Here is a 25,510-nt window from a genome sequence, read left to right as displayed (position 1 = left end):
ATGACCGCAAAGGTACAAATTATTCTACTTGGCACTTTATCTGGTGAAACTACTGGAGCTAGCAACAAGGCTGCTCTCTGATGAGACCTGCATTAACTACTATCAGGAACAAATCCAGACTCCAGGGCAATTACAGACAGCAATTAGGTGAAATTCAGTCCGGCTCCACAACTCTCAGTAGTGAAGCAAAAACACAAAGATCCTACTTGAAATGCTGAGCACTGTGGTACCAGTGCACTACCAGATGCGTGACAGGCCTCACTACAAATCAGCAACCTTTCTGCAATCAGTATATTTTGGTTATTCTGCTGCAACACGTACTCTTTATACTTTAACAAATTCCTATGGATGATTTGGGCCAATTCTACGCTGCTCAAGCACAGATTCTCTCATTACAAGTCTGACTTTAGGCCAATTTAGCCTCTGCACAAGAGAAGTTTCATCCTCAAGTCATGTGCACCACATAAGGATATAAAATCCTGCCATGAATACACAACTGAAGTGTCAAGGCCAGCAGTCCCAGCAATGCTAACACTTCCCAGTATCAGATTTATTTTCTATTACGCTTTCTTAAAGTTCAAACATTCCCAACACTCTTCACGTAGTGCATTTGCCTCATGCCTTACCTTATTAACAGTATTTTGTACAGAAGGTCCCAACCCCATCATTACCAGCAATGAGACCAAGAAAACAATGCTTGCCAGGACTCAGCTTGTAGAAATCCAAACTTTCAGCTACCCTTGCTTTGCAGCACAGTTTTTAAGGGCTCTCTATTCTGTCCTTTATTTCTAAAATGTACCAGAAACTGTCCCCAAGAAAAAATAAAAATACCACCTAATTTTGATCAGCTAAAGACTCTCTGGCTTCACTTTATTTTTCTTTAAACTGGTCTATAAAGACACACTGAAAAGATTGAGTGTGTTAGAGATTCACAGAGGACTCCACCTACAAAGGATGGGTCAGGTGCTAATGCCAGCAGAGGGAGCCCTTACGAGAAAGCAACTGCCCAACTCAAACATCAGCACAGAGAGCTAGACCCACAACTAAGGAGGCATGGTAAAGAAGAATGACAAAGCCAAGTCTGCATTTCACCTCATTTCAGGGAACAGATTTTCAGATGTCTGTGCCGTCTCCCTTTCCATCTACACCTAGAGGGACACGCGTCCCATGCAGCTCACAGGAGGTGCTTCTTCTGTTGACTGTCTAAGGAAGGTTCCATGATTAACTTCAGCTGCAGTCCAGCAGATGGAGGAGCTGGAAGCAACGGAAGGACAGTATCACAGAAAGTTGCCTTAGCAAACCCCACACCTTCCCAGATTGCTGTCAGCTACACAGTTGCCCAAAAGTCTCTTGGACGCTGCCAGACATGAAGCATCAGCCACACCTTCAGGAAGCCCATCGTTTGGCCATACTCATAGCAGAAAAGTGTTTCCTAAGCACTCTTTGCTTTTGGCACTACTATGTTAGGTAGGTGTAGTTCTCCACTGCTTCAGGGAACTGACAAGTACCACAGCCACCCTACAGTGAGCAGCAGAAAGAGATGGAAAAGTATCCTTCTCTTGAGCAGAGATGACACCGTCCCAGAGACCTGGAAATCACAGAATCACAGAATCACCCGGGTTGGAAGGGACCTCAAGGATCATGTAGTTCCAACCCCCCTGCCTAGCAGGGCCACCAAACATACACATTCAGATCAGGTTGCCCAGGACCCCGTCCAACCAGGCCTTGAACACGTCCAAGGATGGGGCATCCACAACCTCCCTGGGCTGCCCGTTCAGGGCCTAACCACTCTCCTTGTAAAGAACTTCCCCCTAACATCCAATCTAAATCTTCCCTCCTTCAACTTGGATCCAGGAATAAGACAGCTGACGCTAGGCTAACAATGACAGAAAAAAGGAAACAGCACGGTAAACCACTAGCGAGAACATGCAGAAGGAAGGATGAGGATTGTAAGCCCCCTGACAAATGGGACAACAAAGCCAACAAGAAAGGGAGAATGGAAAAGTTGAAACAGAAACAGCTGTCAAGAGCTTAATGTATAAACCAAGTCATGTCATCCCTCTGCTTCAGTAACACAGCAGCTGAGCACGTGTGCACCTCTTCCAGCTCAGTGCACAGCAGAAACATGAGCTTTCCAACTGAAACTAGGACAGTTTCCTACTGAAAGCCAAGCAGCGACATATGATCACAAAGCACATACAGACGTATGCCAAACCTAAAAGCTTCTCTTCAGTTTTCTCAACATCTCAGTAGCATTCACCACTATGTTAGACTTGAGGGAAGCCTGGTATGCAAAAACTGCATTGTGGGCCTGAGATGCTTTTGTAGTGAAAAGGTAAGCAGCCACCCCACCCACTTTAAAGCTTAAACCATCTTTTTTCTTTTTCTTTTTTTTTTTTTAAAACATCTGTGCAAAATAAGCCCCAACTAAATGCTCCAGTGCTTCCCTTCAGAAAAAAAAAAAGTGACTGGATGAATGATGATAAATATTCCTGCTCACTTCTGTACCAAAGAGTATTTCCTGAGATCACAGATATCCCTAAAAGGCACATCTATATTTTCTTCCTCGGTTGCTGACAGCGGCTGTAAATAAAATTGCAATCATTCACTTAATTTTGAAAGACAGACTGACATCTGAAAATGGGATACTTCTCCCTGTAAGCAGTAATAACAAAAACTTAAAACATTAACTGTATTAACAAGCAAGTATAGGCAGGAAAGAAATGAACAAGCTGACAGACGTCGGCAAATCCAGAGAGCCCTCTAAGGTAGTTAATTAACTTAGGCCATAAATATTACCTAGATGTGGTCAATTCAACTATCAGTAGTTTACAGTATCAAAGCTAATCAGCTAATTACAACAAATGTATCCTAACAGTGAAGAATTGCTCTATCAGTTTCACTGTCAAGCACCAAAAATGCTTTAGCTGTATTTATAGATGAAAACTTCCTTTTGCAAAATGTTCCTGTGACACAAGATGTAGCCCATGGCAAAGGGTATGAAAATGCATTCTCTTGTAATTTCCTTTATACTCTACTCACAAGCCTGTAGGGTGGATAGATTTACATGGCTTACTCTAAAGATGATTATATTAGTATAGATTAATATCCTGTTCCACACTTGTAGTGTAAGCACTTTCCTAAATGTTGGGTATCAATCTTGAGGAAGAAGTGGGATATTATTCCATCTCCACACGCTTAAAATGTTTCAACGTACAGAACAAAGAACCTGATGAAGTGACAGGAAGTGATGAACTACAATGTTATTCCTGCATTTAAGCTGCTTTTAGACTGCACACAGCAATCAGTTAAGATGAACATTTTCAAAGGCACTCTATGGAATGGAGCTAATAAACATATAGAACACACAAGAAAAATGTTCCAACACGTTTTGCATGTTAAACCACTTAAATGCTTCTACCTCTGTTTGTTGTTTCTGCTGATCTAAATAAAACTGCTTCTAGGCTTTGCCTGCTGACAGACTTCTAGAATTAGGAGCTCTTTTTTTTTTCCCCTACACCTCATTTCTATTCATTACTTGAGAGACTACATGAGAGTATTGGAAGTAGGGGGCTGATGAATCCTCTTGCTTCTCTGTCTCCCATCAACTGAGTGAACTGAGAATATCTGAAGCACAAACTGACCTCAGATGCAAAGTTATACTTACTTTTGGTTGGGGTTGTTTCCCTGTTCTTCACAAACTAGCCCAATAACTTTGTGCTGACACACTCAGTAAAGAAGAGGAATAAGCAGCAGCAGTGTCTTAGGCTGGCAGTCCCCAACACAGCTAAGCCATGCCAGAAGCCCACTGATGCCAAAAGAGGAGGCCCCAGTCCACTTCTTCCTCTGTTGTGTACTTTATGCCAGTCACCGAGCCACTCCACCCTGGTTCAGTTTGGGGGGAGGGGTGGAAGGCAGTCATGATGGAAGAAATCAGATCCACCAGAGACTGGCAGGAAAGCACCAAGCAGTGAGCCTGGCAGTTCATCTAAAAATAAAGCAAAGGGTGTTTCTGCTCACACTTCACAAGAAATAAACATGAAACACAGGCTAAACACAAATAAAAGTAAAAATAGCACTCAGGCAATGCACGCCTGCTGCCAGAGTTGTAAGGAAAGTCAAACCAGTGGATGCCTGCCTGGCCAAGGGTGTTTCCATAGCAGCTTGCACTCATCTAAACCAGGGTGCTGTCCTGGTGTGACTCTTTCTTTCCAGCCTCCAATTACACAGACAGAGATTGCCCATCAATGGGATTACCAAAACTAGTTTGTTTGAAGACTACTGCAGGACTCCAAATTTCACCCACATCCCTAATTCCTCCAAACCTGGCACTCAGACCCCACACTGAGGAGCCAGGCTCATTGTATCAGCAGTTAGGGGATTGGGGGAAGCAGATTTCTTTCTGGCAGTTCTGCTTCGTTTCCTTTTCAAAGGGTGGGGAGGGAACAGGTTGGATTTCTGTGGATTTACTCGGGCAGCTGGCTCCAGAAGGTATCTGGCACACACCCCAGAAGTAGCACAGGATGAAACAGTCAAGCAGGGACGGTCCCAGAAAACAAAAGGACAGACCCCCCCGTAGTGGCTGCCAGCAACTCTTCAGATGGGCAGATCACAGAGATTCACCATCAGCAATGCCATACCAAACCAACAATAATTGCATTACCAAATATTTTAGCTCTACTGCAACTGAACTTCAGGTTTCTGCTTGCAAAGGATGCAGGCTGGTGCACAGCCACAGGGAGGCACGTGGAAGCCCTGCTGTACCATGCTCTGTCATTGCCAGAGTAGGCAGCATGTTTAGCAGCATGCAGACAGTACTGAGATGCCCGCAGTCCCTGTCCCTGGTGTTCTGTAAAGTAGAGCTTGGTGCAAAAGAACAAAACAGTGACTGCACTTTCAGCCCAGAGAATAGAGTGCTATTCAGAAAAATCTCAGGGCGCTTCAGTCACCCCACAAATTAAGGAGCATTTAATTTTTCTTCAGCACTGCAAACGCCATTAAAGGAAAGATGTAATCATATCCTCCCTCACCCTTCCCGTCCACCAGTTCAGCAATCTACACAAGGGAGTCCAACCAGTTAAGCCCCCTTTCTGGAGAAATGGGAGGAGAGGGATAGAGAGCCAACCTAAATAGAACTAGGGCACTGGCTTGCTTTGCAGCATTGACACCTATTCCAGACACAACAGGATCTTCTGCTTTCACTGGTACTTACAGCTAATGATCCCTTAAATTGATCACGCAAAGCAGCCTACCTAGAGTGGGCATCAGAGGGAGATGGCTTCACCAGACAGAAATTTCACAGGATATTTATCAAGTACCTTCATAATAAAATTGCCATGTCATCACTAACCACACCACTTGTTCTCCCTCTGATGACCACTGTAGTGCCCCCCTCCCAAAGGAAAATATGTGAAGGGCCATAGAAAATAAGGGGTGGGAGTGTAAAAATGTAAGTACATGAAAATCACCCAAAGCCAGCAGGCCAGGATGTCCTTCACAAACAATACACCAGCCTGTAATGCCTCCTATTTGTTTGCTTGTTTCCCTCCCTGGTTTTCATTTATTTGACCACCTGAGGCAGTTCCCTACTATGTCGTGCTTTCTGTAGGGCTGGCAAAGCAAACAGCACTGAGGATTTGTACTGAAGCAGGGGCTTGGCTCAGTTGTTGATGTTTTGTTTCTAAATCAGACTCAAAAGCAACTGCAAGTTAATTGTTTCTAAATACTCCACTCAGAGAAGCTCAGCCAACTTGATGATGAAATAGGGCAGTGGTCATATGCTACATGAAAACACAAGTCAAAAGAAATTGGAAGGGCTGGTGCTTTGGTGAGGTTTCAGGGTTTCGTTTTTGGTGTCTTTTTATTTTGTTATTTGTTTGTTGTTGTTGCTTTGTTTGTTTGTAACTCCCGCTACAGAATTACAGGGATAGAAGGATTAATCAGAATTAATCAAAAATATCATCTATTAGCTATGAGCCTTCACCCCAACCTCTTCAGGAAACAACTTAGCATGAGAGCCCCTCACCCCAGCCCTCTTCTGATCCCAGATGCCCGAGGTGTAAGAGCAGCCTGCACTTTTCCCCCAGCAGCACAGCAGCTTACCACACTGAACCAGGGCACTGAAACAGACAGCTGTCGGGCTGCTCACTCTCCCCACAGCAAAGGCTGATGTGGGGAGGCAGAAACATCTGAGGAAACCACTCAGGTCATCCCCACATAAGAAGGTTTTCCCCACTTCGTTTTGAATCACCAAGCTCCGGCTTCATGCCTGGCCCATAAGATGGCACTGACAGAAAGGTGTCACAACCTCTTTCCCCCTCTCTCATATCGGGCTGCACCACCGGCTCTGCAGCGATCCAGAGAAGTCTGCCACCTACTGAAACATTGCCTTCATATTCCCACTTCACCGACAGCCTCTGGACCTGCTATCAGAACGGTGAGGCTGGAGGAACGAGGACACGGCATCTTATTGTCAGTAAGATGAGGCCGAGCTTATCAGCACTACAACTGCTCCATTACCTAGAATTTTTTTCAATGCTTCCTGATGTAAAGACCTAGGAAAAGTGAATAACGTCAGAAAAATTATTCTTTCCCCAGGCTAGCTCCCAGTAACAGTGCCATAAGCAGCCCAGCAACTGGTGAAATGCCTACATACGGCCAGCTATAGTGAAATAGAAGGCACAAGCAAAAACACATAAGAACTACAACCAGCTGGAGATTTAGCTCAACATAGTGAGATTAATTCCCCGAAAAGAAAGGGGTAAATCACCGCATTCTAAGTACGCCTCCTCCTTTAAATTAGAGGAAGCAAGCAAGCTACTTTCTCTCATCAAGACAATCTTGGAAAATGAAGCCTGCAAAACCTCCTCTCCTCAACAGGGCGTACATCACCTTTCCCACACATGCCAAGAAATCTGCATGCGAGCAGAAGTCAGGAATAGTAACAACGCTGGAAGCATTTAAGAAATTACATCAAGTCATAAGATGACCTAGATTTGATATTTCATCATCATCCCACGCAAGAATCAACATAAAGGCTCCCAAACAGAAATATTACGCTGAAACCAGCAAAGAAAAGCAACATCCATTTCATGGAGCCAGACTTTCTTCCGTTCTTCAGCTCTTCTTCAGCCTGGAGGAGCTGAGGGGAGGCCTGATGGCAGTGCAGCTCCTCACAGGGAGCGGAGGGGCAGCGCTGAGCTCTGCTCTGTGTGACAGCGACAGGGCTGAGGGAACGGCATGGAGCTGTCAGGGGAGGGCAGCTGGGGGTCAGGGAAAGGGGCTGCAGCACAGCGCCGTGGGCATGGAGCGGGATGCACAGGGCTGTGGGCACGGAGCCCAGTGCCAGAGCTCACAGGACATGACGACGCTGCTCTCAGACAAAGGGTTTGAATGTTGGGTGGCCCTGCACAGAGGCAGGGGTAGGACTCCATGATTCTTACAGCTCCTTTCCAACTCAGGATATTCTATGGTAAAACTTTCCTCTAGTTGCATCCTATTTTTGATAGAAAAGTTTCCCAAAGACCAACCAACGCCACTTGCTATATACTGTAGGATGCACTACAGATGTAACTACTTTTTGGTAGCTTGAGTCCAAAAATACACCTTAAAGGCACATATGCTACATAACTCAAGCTGCTGGTATTCAAGTTTCACACAGAATGTACTATCTATAACACATACTGTATGTAGGGAGGACAAAAGATCTATCTGTGTCACACACAGGCTTGGGAAATATCTGACACCTAATAGCAAGGTGATTGTGTTCAGTTCATCCTGTCACCATGCCTCCTGGAGCTCACCTCCTCTGCCCAGGAGCCGCCTTCATACACATTCTCACACATTGTTCAGAACTAAGCAGAAGAGAAGTCCCTCCTCCTCCTACAGGGCAAGCAGAGCAGCCCCTCCTTGCTGAAATCCACTCCAAAGAGCTGGAAGGCAGGGGAGGGCTAAAGAAATCAGAACAAGAACTCCTCCAGCAAGCCAGAGAAGAGCAAAAGCCAGCAAACTACCTTTGTATTCTCTTAATTCCTTTTTTCCTTGGGTGCCCTGATGCTCTGTGCAAAAGCCTCCCCTCCTCTGGCTCTCTATACTAACCCAGTTCTCCTGATTCTCCTAGCTTCCATACTTCTTCTATCAGGAAGAATCACTAAAACCCTTTTGTGAACACTGTTTGCTGCATTCAAGCATAAGAGTGCACTGCTGAAGTCTGCTGTGCATTCTAGATTAACTGTGCACCATATTTCTGCTTTAATTACTGGGCAAGGATTTATTCAGATCTTCAAAATAAAATGAACCGCACAAATTAAGCAGTAATACCAAAGCCTCTGCTGAACCACAGAGCTACCCCATTCAAGCTGTTGCAAAACCACTCTCAGCAGATACATACTAGATAACAGTTACAGCAAAGAAGCACAGCATGTGCACCTCCCAAACTCCCCCTGTATGTAGTGACAACTGAAATGCTCTAGGTGTATTTCGGCATGCCACACGTCCCTCATACATGATCCATGAAGTTCAGACAAATGGATCAAGGTCCATGGCACATTCACCATGCCATACACACTCTACATGCACACTAGTTTATGTGGGTGCTTCAAGTATTAGGTCACCATGCAATACAATAGAATTCGCAGGTATACAAACATTTAAAATCTAATCTTAACCTCCAATCTAATAAAAATCTACAACAAAATCTGATAGTAATATTGGCCTAACACTCTTCTCTACTAGAACCTTAGCCATTCCTAATTCACTAGCAGACATCAGGAAGCTCCATTCATGACAGCAACTTAACTCGACACTTTCCTTGCACAAACACATCTTTGAGTGTTGACTTGCAGAATACCTTTCAAAGGCCACAAGGGCAACAGGACTGCAGCCTTCATTATCTTGGGAAATATACAAGGCTCAGAGAGAAAAAGCAGCATCACCTTACAGATTAATTGCTATGGTTGTAGAAGGAGTGGGGCAGGGAAGAAGAGAAAAAGGTGCGTAATCCTGCTCCCAAAAGATGAACTGGTCTAACAGAACAACACTGACACCCCTTGCAAACTTCTCCCCAGGGCTACAGCTGTATCACAGACACATTTGCATATCTTGACATAATAAATAGCTCTCAAGATTTCATTTCCCAAATTTGCATGTAGCGTTCAAAACCTTAAGGGCAAATTCTTGCACGAGAGATTTACTGATGAACAAACAGAGGACCTTACATTCCATGGCATTGCCAGGTTCGCTTTATTTCTTCTTTAGTTATTTCACTGAGGAAGTAAAACCCTGATTTTGGCATTGCTTCCTCTGTAATAAACTGACTATCATGAATGCCAGAAGTACAGAGGTCTGTTGACAGGTAGGGAAAAGATTCTCAAGTCCATGGCTCACCTGTACTTTTCTATTAGCCTGCTGTCACCTTTTCCATCACAGTAACAGTCAGAAATACAAAGTGTGTTTGAGATCAAGACACACTTGGCAAGACACTCCTCTGGGAATTTGATCAAGTAGAACTTCACTACTTTGATAAAAGAGGTGGCGTTTGTGGGATACATCAAGTGTTCAGTGCTTTAAACAATGAGCACTATAATGCACTACCATTTTTCTCTTAAGATATAAGAGAAACTAAATAAACTCCTCCACTGTTGATGTTGACAAAGTTCTTCAGAGTTTCTTTTTGGCCCCACAGACTGTTACACATCTCTGGTCAAAAGACAGACTGCAAACACCCAGGAAACTGAGACTTCTCAGAAAAGAAGAACAGCATGGAGTAACCCAATGTAGGAACGAGACAATCACCACAGACAAACTCATGGGGGCTCAGGAAGGAACAAACACTCTAGGATCATCACTTCTTCATTTCTGCCTCTCCTGCCAGTGTTCAGTGGAAGATACTGCATATCCACAGCGAGTTCCATATCAAGCATACCTAATTAATAATCCTCTTCTAGAACCAAGTCTGCCATGCACATCCACTATGCTGCAGGCCCTTCCTGGGAACCCATTTTGACAAAGAGGTCATTCTTCCAAAAAGGGAACATCGTTAAGCATCTTTTCACACAAAGGTGAAACTGCGTGGAAAAACAGCTCTTAAAGCAAAACTGGTAAGAACAATATATAGCAAATTGTCTCCCCACCTAAGGAAACTGCACATTACATTATGAACTTGCAAAGTAGCCAGCTGTTCCTACAGTCTGTTCCATCTATGCAGGCATTTGTCAAACGCAGTGAAGCTTCAAAGCTTCAAACCACTTGACACTATGATTATTCTAAGCAAAAACTAACAGCTTCCAGAAGGGAGAAATAATATAGAGTTGAAAATTCAGTCTTTCAACTCTAGTTGAGATCTCAGGGACATTTTCTGTGGTTAACAGGTGTAATATTTTTTAATCTATATATGAGAAATCAGTATTTTAAGAAGTGTTAAGAAAACACTTCACTTGTAGAACAATCTTACAGTTATTAATTGAAACTATTTCTGTTTTACCAACTCAGATTTCAACTTACAAAGGCTTACTGCAAGCCCCAGATTAAGCTTTCATTTTGTTTTGGAACACTTACACATCAAATACCATGGAGGGAAGAAATAGATCCATCGGTTTCCCTTGAGGAACAGCAGTACTTCTCATTAGAATTTGAACCATGCTTTCTGAACATCATATCTAACAGTTTAAACTTATTGGGGAAAGGATGAAAATAAGGATAACTTCCAGACATCAGAATATTCCCAAACCAACAAAGACTCTCACCTCTGCCCTTATCTTCAAGTACAGAGAGCAGTCATCACATCCTTCAACAAACAGAAGCCATAGAGGAAAACATCTGAAAGAAACTATCCACTGAGGCGCATCTTTCTGTTAACCATGGCAGTTCATCGAGTTCTCAGACACACATCTAAGTTCCAAAGCTAGAATCATGCAGCATAAAAAGCAAAGTGCTCTGATAATTTTGTAAAACCACAATTCTAGTTTACTCATGATAACTTCAGATCTAAGAACAAGAAGAGATTGTGCAAAGCTGAACCTAAGCTAAGCAAACTAGTGCTGTTTTCTTACCATGCTCCAAAAATCAGAGAGAAACCACCCGACCCGACTACGTACAACTCAACGCCGGTCTAAGTCAGCTCCATGTAAAGCCATGCAAAATTGCAGGTAGCATACACGTTACAAAAATCACCACATCCATGCACAGAAGGTGACATGTCCCCACTCCAACCTACAGTTTCCTGTTACCTGCACTATTCAAACATTTATTCTATTTAAAGGTCACAACCACATCCACTGGTTTGTCAGATATTTATACTCACCATTGACTCATTATTTAATCTTCTCTCTCCTGAAAAATCTCTGCCACTGTTTTCAGAGACACTCTTCACTCGATGCAAAAACAGAAGGCGGTCTTCAAAGCAAGCAGCCACCCTCTTTCCAAACCCAGCCACAAGTAAGGAAGCATTACATCAATGCTGCATGGAGAAGCTATGGCACCTCCCCAGTTCCCACAGCTAGTGAAGCAGAGATCTACGAGGGCTGACTCACACCTTGTTACAGCAGAGAGCAGAAAGAGCCCAGGGTTAGCAGGCGGCCGAGAGGCCTCTGCCAGATACTCACTTGTTGAATCTGGGCTGCCCTTCCTCTCATCTCTGGCCACAGCCAGGGGGTTGGGAAAATTAATGAGAAAACAACAGGGAATGGACAACCTCCAAGCATAACCAAAGTTCCTAAGAGAAATACAGAAGGCTCCATAAACCTAAGCATTTGTGCCCCTTCCTGCCAGGCTCTCACCTCTCCTGGTAACTTGGGATAATTCCTGTTCCAACACGCTGAGCTGGAAGCTGCTGCAGCCAAATGCCTCCACGTAAGAAAGGAGTTTCCGGCAGCCTTGCTGAGAAGCCCCTGAAGCCATGCTAACAATTTGGTTATGCTCAAAAATATTCATGCTCCAAGCATAAGACAAAAATTATCTTTTTTTTAAATCACTGTTCTTCACTTTCTTACCACTCTGAGCAAAAGAGCTGACAAAAGCTTTCTGCAAACTACAACTGGAAAAGCTCCAAGCTCAGTGAGAGCCCTACTAAGGGAATGAGTACAAAGAGATGGATACTCACTGTATCTTTTCCCACCTTTCGCTTTTGTATTTGCAATTTATTTCTGACTTGAGACTTGAAGCATCTCCCCTCACCAACTCCCTGTAGCTCGCGTATCTCCACTACTTGAATTTTAGGTCAGTACTCACACAGAGAGGTTATAAATATGGAAAACTTAACACAGACATGAAATAAAAAACGAGTGGGAAGTCAACTATTGCAAGAAAAAACCAAACGTTAGAGACAACGCAAAGCTCAGCCCAGAGCCTGGTTTCTGAATGCCATAGAAACTCTTCTTTCCTCTCAACAAATCCTATCAGATCTTCTTTGAAGGGGGAAGTCTAATTTCACAAGGGACAGCACTAAAAAACTATTTTTTAATCTTCTACCAGAACAGAACCTAGGATTAAGTGCAAACCTTGCACCACTAATTTCAGTAATGATAGCTCACTGTGCAGAGCCTCAGGAAAGCTCAACCTGCTTAGAATGATATTCTGCCCCACAGCCTTACAGGCAGGTCCACAGGCACTGCAAGAACCTGAGAACTCGTTAAGGCAACAGAGAGCCAATTCACATTCAGAAGCACCAGAAACCATCTTTTCCACCCCAAAAAAAGCTTCTAAGAACAGAGATTACAGTGCCTCTCCAATGCGGAGAAGTTGGGCAGTGCTTTGGATTACATCAGTTCTCTCTCCCACACACCCATCAAGGAAGCGAGGCAGCAGCACGTCCCTCTCACAGCTAAATATAAAAGGAACGTGGGACTCGCTAATGTGCAACCCTGCGAACACATGTTTGGGAAATATGGCAGTTCGCTGGGTTTTTATGTAACCCGAAGGATGCTCGGGAGAAACCACATCTACCATTTTCCCTCATTAGCGCTTCATTCCCACACGCCGACCCCAGCGCCGCTCAAAGCGGACGATGTGGCCGCTAAGAGCCCGCTGCACGAGAGGGGCAGAGCCGCACCGGCACCACCGCGCTGCCGCACTCCGAGCAGCGCTACGGGCACGGCGAGCAGCCCGGCGCGCCGCAGCCCGGCTCCTTCACCAGCCCCACGCGCAGCCCCGCACGGCTGGGAGCCGAGCCGAAGCGCAGCGCTGCCCCCGACCCCGCAGCCCCCGACCCGCGGAGCGGCGAGGGAGGGGCGGCCGCCACCATCTTGTCCGCACAAAGGCACGAAGGCGGCAGCGCCGCTCCCCCGGGTACCGAGCCGCCCGGCCCCGCCGGCCCCACCGCCCCTTCCCTCGGCGCCCCACTCACCTCCAGGCGCAGCGAGGCACCGCAGCCCCGCAGGAACTCGCGGATGTTGCTCAGACACTCGCCCTCCGTGCGCGGCTCCGGGTACACCTGGAAGAGAAGAGGCGGCGGCTCAGCGCGGACCCGGCCCCGCGGGGCGCGGCCCGGCCCCCGCTCCCTCACCTCCCGCTCCCTCCGCTCCTGCCTGGGAAGGGGTTGAACCGGGAAGTAAACACGGAGCGCAGGAAATGGCGTGCGAGGGCGGAGGGTGCAGCGCGCAGCCCGGCTGCCGCGGCCCCGGCGGCTCAGCGCGGAACGGGAGCGGGAACGAGAGCGAGAGGGGCGGGGCGCGGCCGCCGCCTGGCACCGGGCTGCTCTGAGAGCGGAATCCTGGGCGAGCTTTAGAAATAACTGAGAGAAAAGCCTGGGAAGAGCTCCGTGGGAAATGTGCCGGCACCCGGTTAATAATCCACTGCTCCGTGGTTTTTTTGTCAGCCGCAGCCCCTTCCTACCTCGGAAAAAGAGGAACCCCATAGTGGAAAGCCGTGGCTGGACCTCAGAAACCTCAGCCCAAGAAGCCACGTTCACACCTGGCACAGCTCAGCCTCTGTGCAGAATCTTTACTGGAGCCTTGCTTAGCTCACCTAATAGCACATATAAGCATTGTTTCACCTCCCCCCAAGAAAAAAGAAAAAATTGATTTTTTTTTTTTTTTTTTAAACAAATTAGTCCACCAAACAAACTATTGCTCAAACCAAGAGGTAAACAGACCTGCAGCCCCGGGCACGTCCTTCTGTGTGAGCTGGAAAGCCAAAGTGCTCTGGAAGTCTCTGGGTGCTGTGCCCTTTGCCTGCACGTTACGCTAGAGGAAGGCCTGCTTCACACATACTGATGGAAATCAAACTACATGCATAATATCTACCTTCACAGCACGTGGAGCTCAGCATAAGGCTGAGTCCAAACATCAAGCTGCAACCAAGGCAGGGCCATCCTGCGCAGTTTGTATCAACTATTCTGACCTCACAGTACCACGAGCATCAGCAAACACACCTTAGAACAAAGAAATGTAAAACATGAGCTGCTATTGCTTTCTCAAGACAAAATTCAAATCAATTTTACACAAACACCACAGTTTTTCACAAGTAATTTGGCAATATGAATGGAAGAAGCTCCACTGTTCTCAAGCAAACATGCACACAAACACACTGATTGATACTATGGTAAACTGCCATGGGTTGAGAATAATGTCTTGACTATACAAGAAGGTAAAGGCAGTGCCAAGTTAGTCCCACACGCATATAACAGCCTGAGGAGGAATCAGAGTGCATTTGGAAAGCACGCAAATGGCAATGGACCCTGCAGGGAACATGGCGAGTGTCATCCCTCCTGTGCTTTTATTTTTTTTGCTAGTTTTGCATTTATTGCATGCTATACATTGTGATTCTTTGGATTCACTCAATAGAAGTAGGAATCCTCAAGCTTAGCCAACCATCCCAACACCCACTGTTACAAACACTTCCAGAGCATGCTGTGGGTACTTCCATGTTTACCCTTCTAGTTTGCTCTACCTCATATTCCTGTCTGACATGGGATACACAATAACTACACACTTGCACTCTACAACTTTTTTTCTTAAACTACTTGCATAGCAGCTGCTTTTGATCACCCTGCAGGGTAAAGGCAGGTAAGTACAGCAAATGCATTCAGAAAGCAAGGATAAACAACAAAATATAAAACCTCAGTGATTGAAGTAGGGTCATTCTCCAGAATTACTTAGCTTAACAGACTGCCTGCACATAAAGGCAATGAAAAGGAGAGCTTAAATAATTCTCCTATCCAGTACTTGTTTTCTCCCCTGGCTGCCACAGACCCACGCTGTCAGTTCATTAGCAGGGGCTGCCCTCTTATTACAGGCCTGGAGCATCCGTAGCACAAAGGAGCCTCAGTGTTGAACTGGAACCTCTACGTGCTACAGTCATACAAATAAAAAGGAATACATGTAATTAGAAAAGACAGGACTTCCAGAGGGACCTGACAGATTCTTAATTAAGGATCAGGGCTCCAGAGTGGAATTCAGAGAGACAAGGGAAGGTAATGCACAGAGCAGGAGCAACAGCCTACACCACTGCTGTGTGGTTCACGGACAGACTCTGATAGAGGCCAAAACTCTCAGGGAGCAGTTTTAGAAATTAGGGACAGCTCAGGAAGGACACGTATGCAATGTACCACAACTGCAAAGAAGTGGACTACATTTTTCTGCCATCCAGAAACAGGGTGTAATACAAATGGACGGCAGCCAGCTAACATTACATTTGTTTTGATCAAGTTGCCCAAGGAGGTTGTGCATGCTCCATCCCTGGAGGCATTCAAGGCCAGGTTGGATGTGGCTCTGGGCAGCCTGGTCTGGTGGTTGGCAACCCTGTATGTAGCAGGGGGGTTGAAACTAGATGATCATTGTGGCCCTTTTCAACCCAGGCCATTCTATGACTCCAGAAAGTCTACGGCTTTAAGCAAAACAGCAAACACACTTTAAAAAGGGCAAAGCAGAGACAGGTAGTATTGAGCAAAACCATAACAGGAACTGCATTAAGAAAAAAAATATGAAAAAGGCCACCTTTTGGGCAGGGAAAGTATACAAAGAAATTAAGAGAGGAATGCACAGCATAATAAATGAGTTTAAAAGACAGAAAGCTCCTTGATTGTAAGGTAGCTGCCCAGAGAGTTTGTGGATGCCCCATCCCTAGAGATGTTCAAGGCCAGATTGGATGGGCCCTGGGAAACCTGGTCTACTATTAAATGTGGAGGTTGGTGGCCCTGCATGTAGCAGGGGGGTCGGAGATTTATGATCCTTGAGGCCCCTTCCAACCCCAGCCATTCTGTGATTCTGTAATGAGTAAACTATAAGTCAATATGAAGGTGACATCATCAGCTATTTATATGGAAAACCAGCTGCCTGCTTGCACTTGTATGATGAGTAAAGTGGGCAAAAGTAAGAGAAATCTGAAAAAAAAAAAAAAAAAAAGGATAGCAATAGCTTGATTTTTTAAAACTTCTGTGTAATAATTCTGTTGTCATTCATCCATTTATGTAGTGTGACCTAGCAGGTACAACGTGGTTTAATATGAAGGGAGAAGAGAGATCACCCCAGTTATGAGAAAACAGAAACCACCAGCAAACAGAATAGATACTGCCAACCAGCAGCTGTGTCCAGCGCAACCTTAATGGTGTTCTATGCACTGTGAGTGTAGCTGCCTGAGCGTAGTTTAAAGATCCAGCCTTCAGGCAGGCACACCAGGAGAAAAACCCCACAGAGGGCCAGCCTTGTGCTTTAAAGAGTGTTACAAAAGAATAAAACCATAAGAGAATGTGTTTTTCTCCTGTAAGTATCAGAAGGAGACAGTCTCATGCCACAGTATGTGACTGGATCATTTTTCCCATATATTAATTTTGATATGAGGTGACAGTAGAGGAATTTGATAGTTAAACTAAAAATATGGAGCAGGATTCTTAGAAAGGCACAGCCTGGGCTTTAGGCTCAATGGAGCACTGCATCCTACTGTTTCTGCTCTACTGTAGCTCTTTGGTACTGAGATTTCCCAACCTATAAAGCCTGTTGCCACACCACCTGCAGCTTCCTGCTCACCTGGTTTCTATTCCATCAGGGCACCCGGCATCAAGAACACTTTGGGTGATGGCTTCTCCAGCTCTGAGCTCTTCTGCATGTGTCCCAGAACACTGCTGCATCTAACCAGCCTTCATGGACAGTGACCTGCACTGAAACACACTGATGTTCTGCTTTAGCTGCTTCTCTCCCTTATTGCAAATAGCCCCCCAAAGCCCTCAGCTAATATTTTCAAGTTTGGGAAGAAAATTTACAGTGTTCTTAGAATGTCAATCAATTCCATGGCAGCCTTAATAAGCTGTTTCTTTGAGTCCCACACTACGCTTAGAGCCACTTTTTCTTTTTCAACCTGCCATTTGAAAATCACACTGTGGGCCTGATACAGCTGTTGGAGCTCATCCTTCCAGATCTGCACCTGTATTAAACAACATCCTGCAAAACAGTATGTTCTTTGCAGTGGAAGTACTGTACTTTTGTTAATTCCCTTGGACCCTGATCAAATTCCCATCAAAGTTTATAAACCTGCTCCCACGAGACAGATATTTGATTAAGGCTAAGATATAAACATATCAAGTTAAGGGCATCATGGTATTCCAAATGATAGTTTTGTTTTCACATTACATTACATGTAGTTTTTCCATTCCATTTTTATATCTCCAGGCACACTAAAAAAAAAAGAAAAACAACCCTATGCTAAGACAGCACAAAGAAACTGAGAATGTCAAGCATGGAAAGCTGAAGATGAAAGCTGTTTTTTGCAGCTGCAGCTCTGAGCCACCTGTAGACCCACTCTGTGAACTGAACCAGGTGGGATTCTACTGATGCACAAAGCATCGTGAATACGCACACAGAGGTCCGGTTACATCTGGATGAGTATTTTTTTCCAGCATTTCCAGATATTTCTAAATCTTTTTTTTTTTTTGTGTGTGTGTGTGTGTGTGTTTTAAAGTAAATGATGGTACCTGCATGCATGCAGATGTGCCAAGCCCTGTGCTATGTTACTGAACCGCAGGAACGAACACACAGAGCCCACAGGAAGAAAAGCATTTCCTCGGAGCTGCTCGGTGCAAGAAACACCAAGAAATTCTGCTGCAGGGTAAAGGCAGAGGCTGCTGGAAACCCACTGCAGCGGATAACTGGGGAGCACCCTGCAGGCAGGTGGGGGCTTCGCACCCTCCCACAGCCCCGGCAGCACCGCCTGCGCAGCACGAGCTGAGGCGGTGGGAGCCCAATCACTCAGGGTTTGTTTACGCTGGGAGAGCTCTGCTGCTAGCAGCGCTGGCACCAGTCCTCCGTGTGGATGTAACATATGCCAGAGAGGGAATTCCTCTGCCAGCCGCACCGTACTTCCCCCGGTGACATCGATGGAGCCAACGAAAGCACGGCTCTGTCAGCACAGTTGTATCTGCCAGGGGTGTGGGATTTGATTGCTTTTTCACCTCAATGTGAGGAAATATTCCACAGGCCTACTAAAATCCCACAGCAGAGACCCTGCCCTGGGCACAGTGCCAGCATTTTCCTATCGCACTCACTGCAGAGCCAGAAAATGGAGACCTGAATGACATTCTCCTAGACCAGAACAGCCCATCGTGCACCAGGAGGGTCTCTGCCTGCTGAGGTCCACAGGGAAGAACTGGGCTGCAGAAACTTCTCAGCTCATCACCTGCGCCAGTGGTGGCTGACAGCTGCAACCTCACATCTTCGACGCCGAGCGGAGAGAGCACTGCTTTGCTCCACATCAGGGGCTCACACCAGCTAGAGATGGGGCAGGAAGGCTCAGCCATCCAGGGCAGAATCCAGGTAGAGCACATGACTGGTGCCCCTGCTACACCGCCAACTCACAGCATCTCTGCAAGCCCTGTTGTGCCTGAAACTTTGTGAAGCTTCATCTTCACAAACACTGGGCAGTAACAAATGAAAAGTCTTATTTAGTAAATATGAATATTCAAGACACCTCTCCCTCCCCCCAGTGGCACAAAAGCAGATTTTACATACATATATGTATGCATATGAATTATATAGAGTTTGTAAACTTTCAATTTTAAGGCCACAGTTGCAGTTTTTCTAAGGCTTCAGTTACAACCATAGGCATCTTCACCCTAACAATGAGGAGCATTCTGCTCCCTAGCACATTGGGCACCCCAGAGCTCTTAGCCACAGACATGTGGTGTTTGGAGAATGGCCTGGGTAACAGCAGGGCATCCAAGGGCTAAGGCAGTGCCAGGTGTGTTCTAAGTATTACACACAAACCTAGAAAGAATGTATCTTCTAGGAGCTGTGGAGAGGGCATTATAGAGAACAAGATCAGCAAAACTAAATTTCCTCTGTATTTTTTTCTCATTAAAACAATTCCCTCATTAATAGCTTCATTAATTACCCTTTCTTCCGTAGGTCTGGCATATCAAAAGGTCTGTATAGACCTTTCAGCATTAACAGGGTGTGATTTTGAAGGAAAAGGGACAGCAAATACAGATACTGGTCCTCTGCTTCCTTGGCACAGTCTTTCTCTGTACATCAGAGCCACCAGAATTAAAGAGCCAGCAAATAAATGCAAAAAGCAGCAGCATTCTCCACCAGTGCCCCTCCTGTACTCTGTACTTGCAAGGCAGTGTGGTCAATGGTAACTCCGTAAGTGGACCACAGTTCCATGAGGAAGCTCATAGGAACACTTTTGAGAATCAGACCTACTTAGAAAAAGAAAAAAAACAACAAAACAGCAGTTTAACAATCTCACTTGGGCTAGCTTTCCCCAGAAGCTAGGCTCACCCTCCTTGCAGCAACATCAGTCTCCCTGTGCAGGCAGCCACAGCTGCCCAGCAGGGAATACTCTTACCAGAAGCAAATAATCTCCTTGGGAGTCTCTATGCAAGGACTGCTGCTAAGGGGAGAGAGCGTACACACATCAAATGCATCAAATGTTTTGCTTCTCCCCTCCTTGGCCTAGTCCTCGGACGACCTGCTGCTGCTTCAGTGCCTTCCTGTGGGTCTTGATGAGCACTGACAGGGCAGTCCTTTAGTTCAGCCAGGTGTACTTTGGCAGCCCCACCAAGTATCAGAGCTACTTCCCAAATTCAGACTGCTTATGCAGCTGGCACTGCCACTTGATGGGTGGCACTGCTCACAGGGTGCTCACATTGCCTCACAAGCATCTGATTTCAGTCTCTGCAACTTTGGTTGCAGTTCATCTTGCACTCTTGCAAAGGTCTCTGGTTGCAACATTCGCTGCTTCTGATCAGTGCTGGCTCCCAGGCACCTGCCCTTTATTTGCAAAGTCTGAAACATCGCAGTCAGGTCACTCTTTGTCACCAGGAGAGAAGTACTTGGCTAAGTGGAATCAGAGAGAAGTGAACAGGCTGCCCAGAGAAGCTGTGGATGCCTCATCCCTGAAGGTGTTCAGGGCCAGGTTGGATGGGGCCCTGGGCAAGCTGACCAAATTACTGATTTAGTGGTTGACAAGTCCAGGTGAGAGAGTTGGAACTGGATGATCTTTAAGGTCTCTTCCAACCCAAATCATTCCGTGATTCTATGATTCTATGATCACAGAGCTCATCTGGACAAAGCAAAGGGCGTTTACACTTACCATAAGGCAATGCCGCTGAGATGGTCACAACACGTGACAGCCTGGACACTCCTTCTGGGGACTCAGACTCCAAGTGCTTGTGCTCATGAAGAGCATTCCATTCGCCTTTGGATTCTCACACAGCTCAATTCTTCCCAAATTAAAATTCAAAATGCCTCTTTTCTCCAGAGACCTCAACCATTAGGTCAAATCTCCCATCAGTCCCAACCCAGCACCGACAAATAACCACAAACGCTGACCCCAGTGCCCAGTCCTCCGGAGGGAGAAACAAGTTTTGCTTTGACCATATACTGAGCCTCCATCAGCGAGGAAACATATTACCTTCTTGCCCCAGCCAGCTTCCCATGACTCCTCTTGCACAACTGCACCATTGAAGCATCCTCCAGGAGGCCAGGCCCTACAGGCACAGCAGTCAAGGCTGTCCTTAGTCCCTGGTATGCACCAATAGCAGAGGGGTCACAGACCGTCACAGAAGTTCCCAGTTGAGAGACAGTACTCCTTCCTCCCCAAAAGAACATCCCGTTTCCTCCAAAGCCAATGGAGCTGTCCTCAAAGTAATACATTTCAGTCGAGCAACTGGCCAAAAATGAAAGTACAAACAGAACTTAATGGAGCGCGAAGCAAAGGATGACAAGGAAAATTCTCGCTCCAGTTTTAATCTCTATTTACAATGCCAAAAGTGGGTCAAATGGGCCTGCAATGGAGGGATTTGTCTGGAGAATGATCTCCGCAGCAGAAGACATGCACACAGTGAACAACTGCATGGCAGTATGGCTGCAGCAGCCTCTCCCTGACCCCAGGGCCGCTCAGCCTTAAAGAAGCTGTAACACAAAACCTTGGCTTCCCATTCAAATGACTTTCAGTACAGCTCTCCATCCACTAGCATAGATCCACAGACTGGTGCAACGCAAGTTTGAGCTTTAAGGAGTTGAGGCATCGCTGGGTTTGGGCACAGGGAGGTGGCAGTCACTGCCCTGTTGGTTGCAGGCAACTGCTCTGCCTTCTGCCCCTTTCCCATGTTACAAAACTGTTCATTGGGCCCATTGCTCTGCCCAAATCCTGCCTGGCTTTACCTCCTCGTGGCCACTCTTCAAAAGCAACACAACTGCAGCAATGGCCAGCAGCAGCCCAAAAGCAAGAGATGCAATGCATAGTAATGCTGCCTTCCAATGCACTCTCATTCACAGTTCCTGGAATCAGATGAATTGAATACCTGTCTGCTGCTCAAGACAGGCAGCTGTTCTGTAAACAAATGCAGCCAATGCTCCCTGACAAGGAGTTACTCTGCACAAAGTCAGCAGACAAACACAATGCAATCTACAGGAAGAACAGTGACCAGCCCTCAAACCCACCAATTCATTTTATTGACTGAAAAACAATCTGCTAGCTGACCTTCAGGTGCTTCACTCCTTGTATGGGCAGACAACCCTTATTTACTAAAATTAGTCTACTAATTACTCGCAGGGTACCCAGAGGCTTTCAAAGCACAAAGTGCCAAAAATACATTATTAAATTCCTGTGAGCATTGAGTCCTCTTCCTAAACAGTTTTTGAAAGAAAGAAATGCTTTTAGAGCATTTGCTAGAAAACATCTTCGAGAAACTGATAAGCAATCCTTCTTTGTTGGTTTTAGTTGCTATTTTGTATTAACAGGAAGATAAGCTGAGGGAGTCTTCCAATTTCTTGCTTATGCCAGGTATTCATAGAAAGTTGTGTTGTTAAATGATACTGAGAGCTGAACCAGTCTACATCTGTGGCTCAAACCAGGTACTGGTGAGAGCTCAGACAAGTCTGGTTTGAACTGAAGACTTTCAGGACAAATAGGGAATAAAGGGACTCATATTTAAAACGTGCTCAGTATAAAAATAATTCTCTATAAATGAACAGTAGTAGCAAAAACAAAAAGACATGGGGGGAAAAAAGAATACCAGGATACAAAGACGTAGGGATATTAATGTTATATGTTTTATTGGCAAGCCACAGGAAGAAAAAAAAGAGAATAGTATTATACAAATAGCTCAGACATACTCCTTTCGTGCTCCCAGCTACCACAGTGGGGTACGCACTGAAACTACAGAGAAAGCATATGCACAAAGTTGGACTGGAACATGAGTTCGTGAGTCTTTCAAAGGCACCTATGGGCTAGAAAGCACAGCGTGAAAGGCCAAAAACTACGTATAGATCCGCTCACAAAACAAAGAAATTAGTGGATATACAGAGCTCTAGCAGAAAGCTGGACACAGGCTGACTGGGGTAGGTGGCAGGCCGAGAGGCCTTCTCTTCTCTGCCAGCCGTCCCAGCTCATCATCACCCCCTGCACATCCCTGCACCATTAGGCTCATCTCTGTATGGCAGAATGGATAGCAGCACCCCGCTGACAGCTCCTGTGGGAAGCTGTGCCCCTGCACAGCCTCCTCTAGGTCTGGGGTTGGGAAGGGACCCCAGTATCAGAAGCATTGTCTCCTTCGACACGATAGCAAAAGCACGCCTCTCTTTCACATCAAAGCCACTCCTAGCTGCACCGTACACAGAAGCACGTGAAGTTGGAAAACACTTTCCTAGCACTTATTTCCATCGCACTCATATCTGTTTCAATGTGCCTGCAGCAGAACCTGTTCCCTACTCCATCTCAAGACTCCATCCTCCCAGGCTTATCAGGAGTGCAGGGATAGCCCTGTGTTGCCCCAGTGCTCAGCACCCAGCTCCATGAGGCTCTGGAGACCAGAGGCGGGGAGGCACAGCGAGACAGACTGGGAAACCACCACGGCTGTCATGCAGACAGAAGGATGTCTGTCAACAAACTATTCCTGAGGGGGTCTGCACCCCAACGTGTGACTGCTGCCAAGGAGTGGACACGCATTATTTCCAGCTGCATCACACACACAGAGTAACAGAACCATAGGGGTTGGGATGGACCTCTGGAGATCTATCTAGCCTAACCCTCTGCTAAAGCAGGTTCCCCAGGGGAGGTCACACAGGACAGCACCCAGGTGGGTTCTGAGTCACTCCGGAGAAGGAGACTCCACGCTTTCCATGGGTAGCTTGCTCCAGGCCACAGCAGCTGTCCCTGTGCTGGTCCCTGTGTCACTCATGCTCCTGTGTCATTTCCATAACACTTGTGGGCTCCAGTGTCATTTCCACATCCCCCATTTGCTTGCAGTCCATGAGGACAGCACCGAGCTGCCAAACATAGCAGGGTGGACAACAGCACAAAGCAGTGACAATCTGTGGGGAATTGAAGAGCCTGCTCCAAACCCAGCACCCTACATAGCTCAAAGGTTTCCAACTCTGAGGCTCCAGAAAACCAGGTGACCACAGCCACCTGCCAGGTGACCTTCAGTAGTCACCAGCAAGATGGGGAAAGTTGGCTCCATGAGGTGTGCCAGCACACGGAGGCCTCCAGAAAGCCAAAATAAAGAAAGCAAGCAGGACAACAGCCCGCATTATACAGCGGCACAAGGAAATCAAATTGTGAAACGTGAATGTTAGCGGCGGCCACGGGGCTAAGGGAGCGCTTTTTGTTCCCTCCCGCCGGCTCCATCCTCTCCGGGAGGAACTCGGCACCGAACCTCCGGCGGCTCCGAGTCGGAGGCCGCCGTGCCGCCGTGCCCCCCGCGCCGTGCCGCCGCCCCCGGCCTGACAAAGCCCGCTCCCCCCGACTCACTTTCTCGATGGATCCCGGCAGCAGGCGCTCGAGCAGGCGGCACAGCACCACGCCGTCCTTCAGGGAGGACTGCAGGAAGCCCTCGGGGTCGGCGATGCTCTTCTTGGGCGACTCCAGCACGCCCAGGGCGATCAGCCACGTAACGGTCTGCTCGGCCGAAGTCATGGCCGCGCGGAGCTGGGTTGGAGGGGAGAGGGGGAGGGGGGGCGGCTTTATGGGATCGCTGTCTCCCCTCCCCGGGCGGGGGTTTCAGGCCGAGGCCCCCGCCTCCCCCATGTGAATGCGGATGACGACGCCCCGCCACACACACGCACACATACACACACACACATGCAGCCGCAGAGCCGCCTCCTCCCCGCCCCGTGACGGCACGGGGCTTGCGCGCCCGCGGACCCCCCTCCCCCGCGCCCGCGGAATCGGACCGGGCGGCGGCTGCCCCCCGGCGGCCCGAGCGGCGCGGAGCTTCCGCGGCTGCGGAGCGCTGGGGGAGCCGCCCGCCTCCGCAGGCTGCTTGCGGCGGGCCTGTGCGGCACGGGGGAGCGGGCTGCAGCGGGAGGGTGCTCGGGATCGATCCGTTACTGCGAGCGCGGTGAGGCGCTGGCATGGGTTGCCTAGAGAGGCAACCAATCAAGGCCAGGTTGGCTGGGGCTCTTTTGGCTGTTACTGCCTCGTCTGTCAGCCTCTGGAGCAGTGAGGAGGTGCTCTAGATGGATGTACAGTTCTCCCTGTGCCAAACCAAGGTCGGGATCTCAGTGTTGAGGGGACAGGTTGAACATCGGTCTGACCAGAAACCAGAGCTCCCACGCAGCAGGTAACTCTCACAGGGAGATTCGCCCTATGGAAGTTTACATCCTCCTGAGAAAAAGTCTCATCCGTACAGAGCAGTACTTCACAGTAAACACACAGATCGTGGAATCACAGGATGGCTTGGGTTGAAAGAGTCCTTAAAGATCATCTCATTCCAACCCCATGCCATGGTCAGGGCTGCCCCCCACCAGCTCAGCTGCACGGGGCCCCATCCAACCTGGCCTAGAGCACCATCATGGGGCACTACAGCTTCTCTGGGTAGCTGTGCCAGCGCCTCACTGCCCTCTGAGTAAAGAATTTCCACCTAACATCTAAACTGAATTTCCCCTCTTTTAGTTTAAAGCTACCCCCTCCCCCGCAACCCCCTCCTCTTGTCCTGTCAATGTCAGAATGTGTGAAAAGGTCCCCCTCCTCTTTGTAAGGTCACTTCAAATACTAGAAGGTCACAGTGAGGTCTCCCAGTAGCCTTCTCCAGACTGAATAAGCTCTTCCATCTTCATGACCCTCCTCTGGACCCACTTCA

The 25,510-nt window shown here is 47.2% G+C and overlaps 1 protein-coding gene across 4 annotated transcripts in view; it reads right to left on the bottom strand.

Moving 5' to 3' along the window:
• The window catches only part of ARHGEF7 (Rho guanine nucleotide exchange factor 7), a 105,933-nt gene extending 81,445 nt beyond the window's left edge, over positions 1–24,488 (bottom strand). The window contains exons 1-2 of one of the 4 annotated variants that reach the window (XM_052705887.1): positions 24,181–24,488; positions 13,340–13,426 (exon numbers count right to left, since the gene is read on the bottom strand). In XM_052705887.1, the coding sequence (XP_052561847.1) occupies positions 13,340–13,426; positions 24,181–24,345 (252 nt within the window). In that variant the 5' untranslated portion in view covers positions 24,346–24,488. Of the gene's footprint in view, positions 1–13,339; positions 13,427–13,498; positions 13,643–24,180 lie in introns of those variants that run through there. The other 3 variants (XM_052705888.1, XM_052705892.1, XM_052705891.1) reach the window with 3 other exon arrangements.
• Positions 24,489–25,510: the final 1,022 nt, after the last annotated feature.

This window comes from Tympanuchus pallidicinctus, unplaced genomic scaffold, assembly GCF_026119805.1.
Source record: "Tympanuchus pallidicinctus isolate F22 unplaced genomic scaffold, pur_lepc_1.0 scaffold6, whole genome shotgun sequence".
Classification (NCBI taxonomy): Eukaryota; Metazoa; Chordata; class Aves; order Galliformes; family Phasianidae; genus Tympanuchus; species Tympanuchus pallidicinctus.
This window is presented reverse-complemented; position numbering and strand designations above follow the sequence as displayed.